The sequence below is a fragment of the Notothenia coriiceps genome, unplaced genomic scaffold (genome assembly GCF_000735185.1).
Source record: "Notothenia coriiceps isolate Sejong01 unplaced genomic scaffold, NC01 NC01_scaffold00037448, whole genome shotgun sequence".
Lineage (NCBI taxonomy): Eukaryota > Metazoa > Chordata > Actinopteri > Perciformes > Nototheniidae > Notothenia > Notothenia coriiceps.
Window position 1 is genome coordinate 12,544 of NW_011370149.1, and position 14,818 is coordinate 27,361.

The 14,818-nt window shown below is 41.3% G+C and overlaps 1 protein-coding gene across 1 annotated transcript; it reads right to left on the minus strand.

Annotated features, from left to right (window-relative positions):
• Positions 1-4,772: 4,772 nt before the first annotated feature.
• Positions 4,773-11,010, minus strand: socs6a (suppressor of cytokine signaling 6a). Its single transcript, XM_010797034.1, has 3 exons — positions 10,658-11,010; positions 10,150-10,219; positions 4,773-9,430 (listed from the first exon to the last, which is right to left on the minus strand). The coding sequence occupies exon 3, from the start codon at positions 9,302-9,304 to the stop codon at positions 7,703-7,705; it is 1,602 nt and encodes a 533-aa protein (XP_010795336.1). The 5' UTR covers positions 9,305-9,430; positions 10,150-10,219; positions 10,658-11,010; the 3' UTR covers positions 4,773-7,702.
• Between the last annotated feature and the right edge of the window lie 3,808 nt (positions 11,011-14,818).

Consider the following 14,818-nt stretch of genomic DNA (forward strand, 5'->3'; position numbering starts at 1 on the left):
TGACCAAACACACGCAGGTTTGTGTTTAATTACACAATGTCTTGCATCTTTTGTTCTTGGGTTATATCAATGGATAACAGCTGCCAACATAATTAACCAAGTTGAGCTTGATATGCAAAGCGCCAGGGACAATAGGAGGTTTAAAAGAGAATGGAAGTGCCTTAAACCTGCATTCACTTGCAGGTTTAAGGCACTTCTCTTCAAAAAGGAGTCGTATTGCATGGAAGTATTTTAGGTTTATTGGTTTCATGCCCCAATGAGCCCCTAGGATTGAATTGGGTCCCGCCTCCAGCTCTGTCTACTTGTCCTAATCTTTTTTTGTTACCTCTTTTATTTTGAAAAGTATTCCCTTCTTGTGTCTTGTCCAATATGACTTCCTGTCTCTGTGTTGTTGTTGTTGGCACCACCCTGATTATTTCCACCTGTGTGTGATCACCTTGCTGCCCTCTCCAGCTGTGATTAACTCTCTGTATACATGCCTGTCTTTTGCAGTGTTCTCTGTCAGTCCATCCAGATTCTTTGTCTCTGGATTGTGTTCGTGTCCTGCCTTCCCTTACCCCTACCTTGTGAAATCAGTTTATACACCCACCCTCTTGTGTACAAATTAAGATGACTCTACAGCTACATATGCAGTCTTTAAAACAACAGGTGACGCCATAATGGCTACCTCCTCCACGACTATTAATATTAATTATTCCCTCAACTAACACGGTCTAAGGTTTAAGCTCTTTTGTTTCGGAGGCATTGTGCAGCCCGTGGAGAGCAGTAGGGTGGAGATAATCCATTCTCCTCCATCAGCTCCTTCGTCAGATCTACGGGGAAACCACAAAGCACCACCTGTTCTCCTTTCGTTCCTTCGTCCTCGCTGCTGGACCTCTGCTGAAGGGCAGCTACTCCGTGAGGAATGGAGGAAAGTTTCCCATTCAAAACATTCCCCATCCATTTCCTGATGGCTGCCACCTGTTCACCCCCCTTTCCTCCCTCCTCCCTCTTAGCACACACCTCACTCCCCTGTGAGTGATGGGCAGATTGTTGGGGGATAAAGGAGGATTGTCACTGTCACAGGGGGCAAAGGAGCGAAGGAGGTGTGTGGCCCCCGAGTTCCAGATGTCACTCTTTAATGACATAATTATGACCGACTTACGACTCCCCTTGGCCTTCAATCTGTACAGGAAGCTATGCACAAAAACACAATTCCTGCATATTATTATTATCACTGTGTGCTATTTCTACTGTAATTATGGAAGACTGTGTATAGCTCAGGTTTAATCAAGAATGAGTTGACAGAAAATCATATATTAATCCTGCATGATGAAGCCGTACAAAGATAACTGTTTCCTTGACAGATTATCAATCAAACGTCAAACTGGCCAGCTTCTTCCCCGCCGACGCCCTGGAGCTGAGGCCATCTGGATCGGCCATTTTCTGGTCATTAACCACGCTCACATCCTGAAGTGCCCCCATCTTTCCCCCAGCAGAGTGACTGCGCCTGGCTGGTCTGTGTTCACAGTTTGAGACACTTTGTTTGCTAAACTCTTTTCGCTTGGTGTGGGAGTAGAGAGACGTTGCTTTTGGAAGAGAGGGCGGCGATGAAAGGTGTTTTTGAAGAAGTGGAATACATGGGAAACTGTGAGGAATGATCACAATGAAGGAGCACGATGAGCTGTTGTTTCAGGGGGGACCTGGTAATGACGAAGGCCGTCCCTCGCTAACAGGGCTAATTGGGGTTCAGAGGAATCTAATGCATGATAGATGGAGATATCGAGGGTCTCGTGGCACGGCTGGCACGAGATCACAAGCTTTAATAGAGCCCAACCTTTCACTGTGGGCTGAAAGACATCTGTTGCCAGCAGGTAACCTCGGCTTTATCATTACCAGCTAGACCCACCGACGAGCTCCTGGCATGACAATTTAAAGCGATGTATATATATGTTTGCCGGCTAATTCAAGCTGTCAACATCGTCCCTGTTTGGAGGTGAAAAATGGATGCACCACGCGGCGCGCCAGATGGTAAAAATGGATCATCAATCTGAGACGGCAGACGTGTGATGGATGGATTCCCCAGAGTAAACAGTTACAGAGTAAGAACCACACTGAGAGGAAATTTGCTCACAAATGAGCACTTTGGTGTGGACATTATGCGCTGAAAGACATGCAAACGCTGTGATGACTATTCATGATTCTGACTTACAATTTACAGGAAAAATCCAGATGGCAGTAAGAGGCATTCCCACCAACAAAAGAACAAAATAAAAATGTTTTTGAATTTGCTATCGCCCACATTTTTAACATTAGAGCCAGAAGTCTCCTGTAACAAGATCTTAAAAGCATAGTGAATGCAAACATAACTTTTCTGCATTAAATATCTTCATACAACTTGACCTGTGTTGTTTATATTTTGCTCAGCTGTGTATTTACATTACCCAAATGTCCGTAAGAGATAGTGTTATTTTAATGATAGGTGATGGTGCATTTCCTCTGGTCTCCTGTAATAGCATTGTATCGTTTGAGCACATGTCAGTGTCGTAAATTGACATTTATCCAGTTTAAAGCCATATTAGAACAATAAACCGCTCCGATGTGGGAGCTCTATATTTCAGATGTATCAGAAAAACAGGCTGAGCAAACGTTCAGCTTGTTGGGAGAAGCTCTTATATTTAACGTCAAATTGCTTTATTCACTGTTTTTAACGCTTTTTCATCAAAAACCACGTGACTTATAAACACTGAAGGAATTATAACCGGCAACACTGAAGACTACAACTCCCATAATCCCACGCTGCTTCACATCAAACTCTGTTCATATTAAGACAGGGCTTCTGAGATAAATTACATTTTGGACTTTTAAAGTGTTAATAGTTGATATTTTTTGATTAAATTGCATCTGTTGATAATGTAGAAACTGGGGTTGTTCGCAGTGATGAACCTACAGATAATAAACCTCTGAATCTGCATGCCCTTCCTTCTGCTTAGTGTGGTTTTATAGTGAGTTTCAGCTCATTGTTAATCTGTCTGGCCCTTTACTGTTCAGGTTCACTCTCTCTCCGCTCTCATAAAGTCCTTTTCTGCTGCAGGATCCAGATGTTTCAGAAAACAAAAGCTTTATAACTCACTCCACTTTACAGTACGTGCCCTGCACCAAACCAAATGACCAAATCACAAATGAAAATGGCAATTAAATACCCAAAAGCCGTATAAAAATAGTAACCAATAACAGCGATATTACAGGTTGGAAATAAAATGGAGTGCTTTAATGCTTTAGTGCATTCATAAAAAGCTTTTTGGGAAGTGAAACTAACCAAGAGCTTTTATTCTTTGGCAAGAAAGTTGAAAAGCTTATTTCCCAAACTGTTTATTTAGGTTAAATTGCAATCTCGTGAATCACCATTTACGTTGTTGCACTTTTTGTACTCAAAAGGCACTTTTAGAATAACTTGTTAGCAATGAACTCTTGCCTATAACCGTTCCTCAGGCCTAGATAACAGTCTGCCAAACTGCGCGTGTCACATTTTACGACACATGAATTGAGGGCACAACATATGCAGATATTGCACTTGGTTTGGTGAAGAGTTTTGCATCATTTCAATGTTTTCTGCTGAATGACAACATATTTAACATTTCATCACCTGACAGCTTCCCCTAGGCACTCTGGGTAAGGAGCAACGTCCTGGGTGGCAAAGTGAGCGGGATAAACATCAGGATAGATATCACAATGTTTGCAAATTTAAACCTGCTGAGTCCTGTCATGACGAGCTGCACTCTCTGAGCAAAGTGAAATCTCCTACACTAACTTCAGAGTTTGAAAAGCTGCAAATTAGGGGGAAAAAATCAGCAGACGAGTCCTTTTATGATGTCTCCATATGACATGCGACCAGCAGCGTGTGCCATGAATAAAACATCGTGCGGAGAGTAAACAGTTGTGTATCTTCACCTCAGATGCTGGAGAGGACTGTCAGACACAGCAGTTAACAGACCCGGCCTCCTCATCATCATGCAGGTCGTGTTTCAGCACAACACCCCCCTCTCCCCCAGGAACTCACTGATTTTCCTCCAGAGTCGAGTAAAGTGAAGTAGTCTCCGGCTCACTCCGATGCTTTTAAAGATTAACTTTGTAAATAAGGCAACCACAGCTTTAGGATTATCTGCAAACAGAGTGGTGCAGGATTGAGTCCTAAAACCCAGAAATGATGGGTTAAAGGACTGATCCTTGTCTGGAAATCAATGGTTTTCTGAATGTGTATTTGGTTGCTAGCCTGAAATAAGGTGTGTGGTTAACACAAGGGGAAGAAATGTGAATTCTACGACATGAAATACATCAGTAAATACCCCATCGGTGAACAAGTGTCTAAATGAGACGACTAAACGTCATCAGGCCCAATATGAGCCACCTTTAGCTTAGCGGTGGTGACGTGAAGTCATGTGACCGTGCTGTAGTTCCTTTATAGCCCAACATTAGCCACCTTTAGCTTAGCGGTGGTGACGTGAAGTCATGTGACCGTGCTGTAGTAGCCTAACGTTAGCTTTTTACTTACGTTATCATAACGTGGTGTTAATATGTGGAGATTATCCTGCTGAAAGAAATGTGTAAGTATCATAAATGTGAGAAATGTTTCTGCATAATCCAAAATCCAATGACTAAATCCCATTGGCTTTTGTGGAGGGTACCAGAAAGATGTTGCCTTCAGGGTCATGGTGCATCACTGAAGATTTGCCGTGATTTAAACTGTGCATGCAGTCGAAAGTGATTGATGACAACAGAACAAAGGATTTTTTTTAGAATATAGTTTTATTTATAATTTATACTTGGCAGATACAAAAAACTCTTGAACTGTATCCAAAGTGTGCAATAAATCACTGTTGATTTTTTTCCAAAAGAAAAATACAAAAAGAGCATCTACTTTGGAAAGTTGATGTAAACTGGAGTGAACTGGTAACTCTACAGAGGGTTTGCTAATCGCTACTAATGCTCCATTAACCGACTACAGTTGTTAACAAATTGCAGATCTGTGTTGCTCTCCCAAGACGATAACAAAAGTCATTATGTGTACACACGTCTACGTTGGTGACATCCTATTTCCCCGTTGTTAAATACAAGAAAGGCAATCATATCCTTATAAAGCAGCACAAATGTGTATAACACATTAAAATGAAATTGTACCAAGATGTTTGTGTGAGAGTGAGAGAACATAAGAAAGAAAAGGATGGGAATATTGAACTCATGTTGTAAACAATCACCTTCACTCACGGAGATGCAGAAAATAAAACGTTGTTGCTTGTTAAGTGCTGTTATTAATCCAAAATGCTTCAGCAGTCGGAACAAGCATCCACCTCTGGAATCAAACATTGAAGGCAATAATGCTGAGTAATAGTAAGTATTTTAGAAAAAGTCCCAGCAGCAACACCACCACACTGGTTCCTGCGTGTCGAAATCTGATGACAAATTAAAACTCAATTAAAAGAAGATTGTATTAAAAAAGACTAACATTTTACTTTCACATTTCAACTGAAACAAATACACACGAAATAAAAGTCAAATTTACATCCACGTTGTTTCCGTGATCCCGTTCCTTTGAGTGAGTTAGCAGGGGCTTCGATATGACGCTGGCTACCCTTTATATCCCAAGATATGACACAAACAATCTGCTGTTGATCTTAACACGTATATGAACACAGAAGGACAAATGTGTGACTTCATTTCTTTCAGAAGAAATGCCACCTGAAGGATAACTCGAGGCAGGAGAGCATCCAAAGCTTGTCAGTGGAGAATGTTCAAGTGCAAAAAATGTAGTTTTTGTTTTTTTGTGTGTGATTCTCATGCTTTCTGAAAAACCGTTGTTCTGCAGGCGGATAAAATGATCACCTCAAACAAGCGTACATTCCTTTAGTACAGCCCTATCCCCCAGATGGCAAATGTCACAAAACAAACTCACAGACGGATCGTAAAAAGAAGAATACATTTGTTTTACACAGAATGTCCAGCCAATGTTTGCGACAGAAAACCCTCCCTCGACACAGCCAAACACTCGACCTAGATCCTTCATTCCTATACAACTCCTCAAAGCTTCAAAAAGTCTTTAAACATGCAACACCGTTCAAAGTTCCTATCTAAATCTGCTGTGCTAGATTGACTTCCTCAGACACGGACGTTTCTAAAACTAGAACTATGCGCTAACGACCTACCAAAAGTTGTCAATTTTCCCAAAAAGTTGTCATTCATTGTGTGAAGTTCCCTGGCAAAGTATCCATATAAAGCACTTGCGTAGCATTCTGTGTGCTGATCCCTTTAGTACAGACACTCTGTGGGGACAGTGTGAATAAGCTATGGTTACAAATCCAATGTTTTTGAGGCCTATGTGATGCCATGCAGCTGTGATGGAGCTTTATTGAAGCCCTGGCATCGCTCCGAGATGGCGAGGAGGACTTGACCCTGACTTTCCAAAATCAAATCACGTTATCTCACAATATTTCCAGGAATCCTCTGTCCAGCTCGGTTTAAGAGAGAACAGCCATCACTACATCCTGATTTCAGTCAATTGAGGGCACTTTCCTTTACTTATAACCTGCCTTAAGTGAGTTGCACTTCAACATCACTCAAGCTCTTTCCATCGTGACGTTTCCTTCCATTTGGAGAATCTCCACAAAGCCTTTTCTACATGCAGACACGAGCATCACAGAAACAGTTGTTAGGCCTGAGCTGGGGTTTTAACATTCCTAATGCACACACATTTCACTTTTAAATGGTAACATATTTAGAAAAAGGTTTACACATCTAGGTGATGCCGTTCCTACAAACAGCACATTAAAAATCCAGCATTGTCAGTACCTTTAGGTTTGCACATTACATAGTGGCTTCATGCAGCCACTAATGAAAGGTTCTCCTCTCACCAAACTGCTTTAACCCCCTCAGACCGGCACATGTTGGACATCTCTTGCAGGAAAATGGTGTGGACATGGCTCTGATTTCTACGATTTGATGCATTTTCAATTGTTAATGTGACGTGTTGTTGTACTTTTGTTTAACCAATAAGCATCCATGTCTATAAATGTCCATGATTGTACAACTTAAGGTAGGAAACAACTCAAAAATCTGATGATACCTGAGTAGTTACTTTAATGAATTAGCATAAATCTGGTGAACATGAAGTGTATCCTATGTAGCCGTTTGACTGATTGCATAGTATGGATGCAGAGTGCTTTTCTTATCTTCAGTCGTGTTATGCAGGAAAATATGAGTATTCAAAAGCAAGAGATGATCAAAATGTGTCCGTCTGCAGGAGGTTTAACATTTGGTGTAAAAATTGAATTGTAGCAATACTTTTTCATCCTTTAAATGTACAATTAGGTGGATAACATTTAAGGAATTTTCCCTACACGCTCAACTTAAAAGCAAATGGCAATATGTTTTGAACAGCTGGATGTTACTTCACCTTACATCCCTATGTCTGCACCTAGTGTATGCATCCAAGACAACTTGGCTGTATACCTCTTCTATATTTTTTGCAATAGATTATGTGCTGGACTATGTTTTTCTGGGAGTAGAGCCTCCTAAAACCCAGAGCCGTGGAATGGAGGACTAAACATTGACAGAAATCACGAGCCACCAGAACCATCGTCTCAAAACTGTGGTTGTTTGTAAACCTTGTTTAAATCTCTTAACTGAACACAAAAGTGCAAATTGCTACCACTGTCCTGTCTCTGCGTCCTCAGTAGTGCTTCTCCTGCAGGTAGTCTTTCATCTTGTTCGGTAAGGGCAGTTTCTGGATCAGGTCTATCCGCGTGTACTGTCTGATGACGAAGCGACAGAGGTACTGCAGGGAGCGCACTTGCATAAACCGAGACACTGGGTTGGTTAGTCTGACGGGGTATGTCGCAGATCCCGGTAAGCGAGACCTGGAGTAGCAGAAAGCTCCGGTCTCTGAGTCTCTGATGGAGTGTTCGATGAGGTCTACGATGGACGTGTGTCCCTCCACGTCCGGCTGCTCGTAGAAGCTGAAGCGTCCGTTGGAGTGTTCGATGCGCGTGTGCAGAGTCTTGCACTGCGACCTGAAGCTCAGACTGAGCAGGTACCGGTCGTCCGAGCTGTCTCTGACCAGGAAGGATCCGTCGGCCAGGTTCACCAGCTTCTCCTCCGCCTCCCAGCGAGTGATGGGACCCCAGTACCAGCCCTGCCTCGCCAGCTTCTTCAGCTCCTCCGTCAGACTGGTGACCACCATGGGCCCGCTGGTCTGCACCGACTCGTACACCCGACTCACCCCGGGGGCTGAGTTCGGGTCAAAGTTGAGGTGGTGTCTCATCCTCTCTGCCACATGTCTGTCTGTAGAGCTGAACCCAGAGAACGTCCGTGGAATAAGAACATTATTTAACATGGGCGGCAGGAGTGGAGAGAGGGGAGGGGGCACTTCTCCTCTTTGGAGCATCACACCGGCAGAACCGATGAGAAGACTATTAACTGAGGTTTCCATGAAGAGGTCTGGAGGAAGCCCACTCACCAGATCGTGCTCCTGGTGGTCCGCGTGGAAGGACGCACCGTCGGCTTCAGTCACCACCTCCATAGGAGAGGAGCTGTCCAGGCAGAAGGAGTGGGACCCCTCGGGGTACATTCCCTCATCTAAAGGCATCGTGTACTGGATGTAGTCCTGGGGAGTCAACCCCAGCACCACAGGCACGTCATTTTCATCAATATCCAGATGCAGGTCCCCGTTTTGAGGCTGCTGGAGGTTCTTAAAGGACTCAGCTCTATCCGGAAAGAGCCCTTCCATTTGAAAGTCATGAAATTCTCTCCGGACACCGTTTAGGTTTGGACTCGGGCTCGGAGAGTGAACCATGGCTTTGACTTTTACCTCCATCTTGATGCACGCCTCCTCAGAGTTCACTGAGCGCAGGGGCCACGGCGAGGGGCTGTAATGGTGGCTCCGCAGGGACGCAGATCTCAGGGGTCTCTGGGCTTTCACATCGCTGAATCCAATGGGCGCAGACGAGGAAGAGAAGGTGTCGTCATCGTCGTCCACAGAGCCAATGGCGGAGGAGTTGCCTTTGACTTTGGCCTTCTGTTTCGCAGACAGCCTCCTCTTCAGAGATCCCATCAGGCCCTCGCTCTTCGTGCGGCCCTTATTCTGACCGCCTTTGTCCTCCTCGCCGCCAAGGTCGCAGCCGGAGAGCTCTTTGGTGTAGCAGCCCCCAAAAAGTGACTCTTCCTTAGAAAACTCTGAAGTCACCGAGGGCTGCTGGAGCATGACGAAGTCGCCCTCCTCCTTGCCCTTTATGCTGAGGGACTTGCGGATGGTCTTAAGGCTTATCTTCTTCATTCTGACAGGCCCTCCGCAGCGGGGGCATGGGTTGGCTCTCCTGGTATCCCGATGAAAGTACTATCCACAGCGTCCTCCCATCAGGCCGCACGGAACAAGTCATGCATACAGTGGAGCCATCACACCCTGCAGAAACAACACACACAAGATGTTATATAATGGTTTGTTCTAAAAACACTCTTCCAGATGGTTGTTCTTATGTTCTTAGTATCAACGTTTAACAGCATAAAGCACAATTTAGATCGTAACAGAGTTGAGACGAAGGAAGCTGACCATGCCTGGCATTTTTGATTGGTTAATTACATATTTCTTTCTTCATATAAACAAGCTATAATTACAGCTCTTTACACCCAGGAAAAAATAAACCATTTACTGTTTAAATGCATTTCATTCATTTGCGATTACTGTCTAAACTGTATGTTATTATACATTTAAATGATGTTGTATATTTACTTGCAATTTTTGTTTTGAATATGCTATTACGTTAATAATGTATTTTTCATACATATTTAATAGCATTGTTGGAGAGAGCCTGATAATTATAGATTTCCATTACCTCTCTGTAATTGTTGTGTACATGATACATACATTAACTTGAACAATCAATACTACATTTGGACTGTAATATGGTCAAACAATACATCATTAGACACCACAAACTGCATTATAATCATGATTTTAATGGAACGAATAACAATCACTACTCTGACATCTGTCAAAAAATAAGAGAAGGCATAACACCTGACAAACTGGGATTGAAACAGCAGCCTAAGTCCTATATCTAGAGACATGTGCAGCTCCTAAATAAAGCTGATAATGAAGACAGCTGCAATCTGATTACTCACCATTATGAGCAGGAAAATGGTGACTCAGTTGAATGGGTCAAGTTCCACTTCCACCTCCTTTCATTTGATGCTGCGAAACACAAAAGCCAGTTATGAGCAAAGTCCAACATGTAGGAGTAACAATTGATTTTTAAAAGGGGAGAAACCCATGTCATGTAGATATATTTGACAAAACAATGAAGAAATACAATCAGTTCTAGCCTGTTTTGTCCTGACCTGGCAAGGCCTACAAACACAACAGCATGCCTTTAGCTTAGCCTCGCTTCTCAATTAGCCTCTTCAATGACACTATTATAAAACTGACAGCAACAACTACAATGTAATCGGTTCACCTTAAACATTAAGCTCATACTAAAAGAAAACAAGGTTAATGTTTGATCTAGCTTGCCAGTTTAACACACGTTTGCTTGCTTGTATGCTAATAGCTAGTTTGTTAGCATGTCTACTTTTAAAGTAAATAAACATTTAAACACATATATATCTACATGCATGTTATAATGTCTCTTACCCGGTGACTTCTGCTTGTATTACCAGATAAAAACACCCAGAGATGTGGGCATTTGTCCTGATAAACAACACGTTTATGAAGGGTCGCTCCTGCACGATAGCTTAGCTAGTTAGCTTAGCTAGTGTTAGCTTGCATTAGCAGTCGAAACATCACCTTTAGTCATCCCTCTGAGCACCAATACAAGTATAACGCGTTTATAAAGCCAAGTTTGGTTCTTCTCTAAACATACAGCTCTATATTTCCCACCAAAGAGACACAATAAGGGGATTTCTGAGTGTCCAGGTTAGCTAACAGTTTTTAGCTCTCGGCCTCTCTTCCTTTCTTCCTTTGTTGCCTGTTGAATTGTGGGAGCAGATTCAGATGCAGCGAATCAGACGCACAGCTCTCAACAGAGGACAGCCAAACACTGCACATCTTATTCAATACATGCACAATAACAGTAGTAATACCATAATAATATAGATACAGAATGTAAACAAACATAAAAGCATTCAAAATGATTCCACCTAATCTGCAAATTATTTGATATACAGAAACATAATTACCCAAATACATGTTTTATTGTTTGCACTGCAGGCTAATGACAAAAACATGCTTATTAGGCTACTTATTAAATACCCTGACCATATCTGATAAACGGACCCGAACTGTGAAATGTTTTTAGATGTCAAATAGGCTATTGTTGTTATTATTACTTGAAGATATATTGAATGTATGTTTTACTTTTATGGTTAGAAATTAGGATTTATTGAATTGGGTTCAAGGAAAAGTTTTCAGATTAACTCATTTAAATGATCCTGATATAAAAGAAAACATTTGGTTCCTTAGTATCTTATGGTTAACAAATAATACTTTAATTATCACTACTATATTAGTTGATATGTTCTAATTGACCTAATCTACCAAATACAATCTGCAAATAGAGTTTACTCATGTCTAATATATTTCTTATGTTTGTGTTGTTCTCTTTCATAACTAAGACTATACAAGTATTAACAAAATGATGCTAGGACAAACAAGAGGGAGTCTATATACTATTTTTAGAGGTTTTTGGCAAAGCATTTCACTATAACTGCTCGTACAAGGCAGCACAGTGGCTAAGAATAGAAGGAAGAGGTTGTGCAATGCAGCGTCGAGCAAGATTTTGCAAAAACATGCATGTTCTGTTAACCTCTCGTGCAAAAAGACGGAAAGACGTAATCAAAGGCCGACACTATTGTCTTTCTTATGTCACTGTAAAGGAGATGCAGAGATGGAAATGAATGGAGAGAAAACACTGAACAAAAAGAAAAACTTGAACAAGAAGTAGTTGATGCAGAAAGTGTCAGTTCACTCACAGCAGCCGAGACACACGACTTCCACCACCACCTGAATGTATTTAATTGCAGTCCCTGAAATCATTTGCATTTGTACAAATGACTTGAGATTTAGAATGCAGGATCCACGTTTTTCCAGTCCCATAAGGAGCCTGCAGAATGGGTGGCATGCCTAAAAACGTTCTAAAAAGAATCTAGTAATTCTAGTCTTTTATCTGAAGTGTCACGCATTGAATGTCTTTGCTAGAGAAATGTGAAACCATAGATATTTCCAATGTTCAAGTTCTTTATAGCAGTCAATCTTTGCATATAAGATACTTAAAGATAGCCTATATGTTAGAGAATTCATAAGATAATATAACGATAACTCCTGTGCAGATTTAAGCAAACCATTTAATCTTTGTTTGCTTCAGAGCAATTATCATGATTTCCATTTCCCTCTGTGTGCTTGGCCTGCAGGAAGGTCTTGTTCATTTGTATTCCAACATCAAGTTTACTCTCCAACTATTTGATGCAGCAACTAAAAGTTGAACTCTGAAATGAAACATTGGTCGCCTAATTAGTGTCAGTATTGTGCTAAAGTAGATTGTGTTTACCAGTGCCAGGCTAATTTGGTCCATATACTGAACATTACATTGTTTTTCCACACTGTCAAGTGCATGGCAGTCCTTCCCCAGCCTGCTTAGGGCCGCTGTGTGCAGACAGGCTTTATGCAGAGACTCTAATTACCCGGCCCTATTAGGGCTGATCAGGCTGCCTTCACTTGATGTGTCGGCGCAGGGGGGGGGGATGTCAGCTCTTAGATTTAGCACCAAGGACACTGGGAAGCAAGGATGCAATGGTTCTACAAGCTAAATGAGATCTGACAAACAAAGTTTAGTCTGCTTGATATTTGTTGCCAGAGAGGAAAAACAATAAGTGTTCAGCTGTGGGCATTAAGTGTGTCATCACTGGATAAACAGATCAAACAACGGCAGGCTGCTTCACTTTCACACAGGTGCAGGACAACTACTCACATTGGTGTAGCACCACAGTGTAGAAATACTCTGCTACAGTAACATGCATGCTTTAAAATGTGCCTTAAGTCAAAGTATTGACGTAAAAATATACGTTAAGTACGAAAAGTTAAAATACTCCTTATGCAGAATACCATATTTTAATTACTTGAGTATAATATTCATGCATTAATGTGTTCATCTATTTAATGTTGCAGCTGTTAAAGGAAGAGCTTGGATTAACTACTTTATATAACATGCAGGGAAATCAATAATAATACAGTTTAGGTAAAAATGTAGTAAGGTAAAAATGACAATTAACAAAGTAAAAGATGATTTAAATTGATAGTATTTGTATTATTTATTTATTTTCAAATGTTCTTTAAATAATGCAATACTATCTTTACTTTAGTCAAAATAATTCGTCGTGAAAATCTGATGTTGTGACAGTTATTGCAAATAAATCAAATAAGTGTAAAGTACTAAATGTGAGTCTTAAATATGTTGGAGAATAGACGGCACAACATGTCAATGTTCATGTAAAGATCAAGTACTTCAAACTGTCTTTAAGTGCTTGAGAAAACTTAGTTATCTTCCACCACCACACATTTCACATGAATATAATCTAGCGATGTGAGATGAATCGAGTGTCTGCGTCACGCCCAAGATCAATATTTCCAAAAGTAATTTGAATTTATGTATAAGCACGAGTCCAAACATTGAAAACAAGATGCAACATTCAGTAGGCCCCCATACCTCCACAAGTGGTGACACGCCTATCTGAATTTCAAATGAATGCTGTATCAGCCATGAATTATTTGTACAAGATGTCTGTGCCGGCTGCAGTTTGACTCATTTGATTCCTCTTTCTTTTTTTGGGGGGGGCGGGGGGTGGTTATTCAGGGGCCCCTGGGTGCCCACGCTCATATCCTCAACATTTGCAGTGGAGCGGAAGAAGGGTAGCAGACATGTCAAACTGTGACAGGACCTGTGGGAGCAATGGGTTTTGTTTCAAGGATAACTGCAGAAACACAGGACGGGTGGTATTTAAAACACAGCATTTACAGAGCTGGGAAGTAGTGGAGTACAAATACTTTGTTACTGTACTTAAGTACATATTTCTGGTGTCAGTACTTTACTCCGCTACTTATTTTTCTGACGACTTTTTACTTTTACTTCTTACATGTTGAACACAAATACCTGTACTTTCTACTTCTTACATGTTGAACTCAAATACCTGTACTTTCAACTTCTTACATGTTGAACTCAAATACCTGTACTTTCTACTTCTTACATGTTGAACACAAATACCTGTACTTTCTACTTCTTACATGTTGAACCCAAATACCTGTACTTTCTACTTCTTACATTTTCCAAACAGGCTGGTTCCTTTAGTCTGAATGTGTGTTTGGTGACGTGATCATTATTATTTAGAGTCATTGCGTGCCTATTGATTTGAACACGATCCGTGTATCCATCATTTCCTGGTCTTCTCTAAAGAAGAGGGACCAATGGAAACGTTTTCATGTTGCCGTTGTTCAGCATGGAAACATTCATTAGCTAACAATGACATTATTGTTCTATTAATATAAAGGGAGGTCAGGTACTCTTTAAAAAGGCTGCCAGATATGGGTACTTTTCAAAGCCCATACTTCTTTACTTTTACTTGAGTAAAGAAGTTTAGTCAGTACTTCTACTTTTACTTGAGTAAAGAAGTTTAGTCAGCACTTCTACCAGAGTATTTTTTAAACACGAGTATCTGTACTTCTACTTGAGTAAAGGATGTGTGTACCTCTGGCATCTCTGCCCGTCACAGGAGCTGACGGGGCGTGTCGAGGTCGCTGACTCCT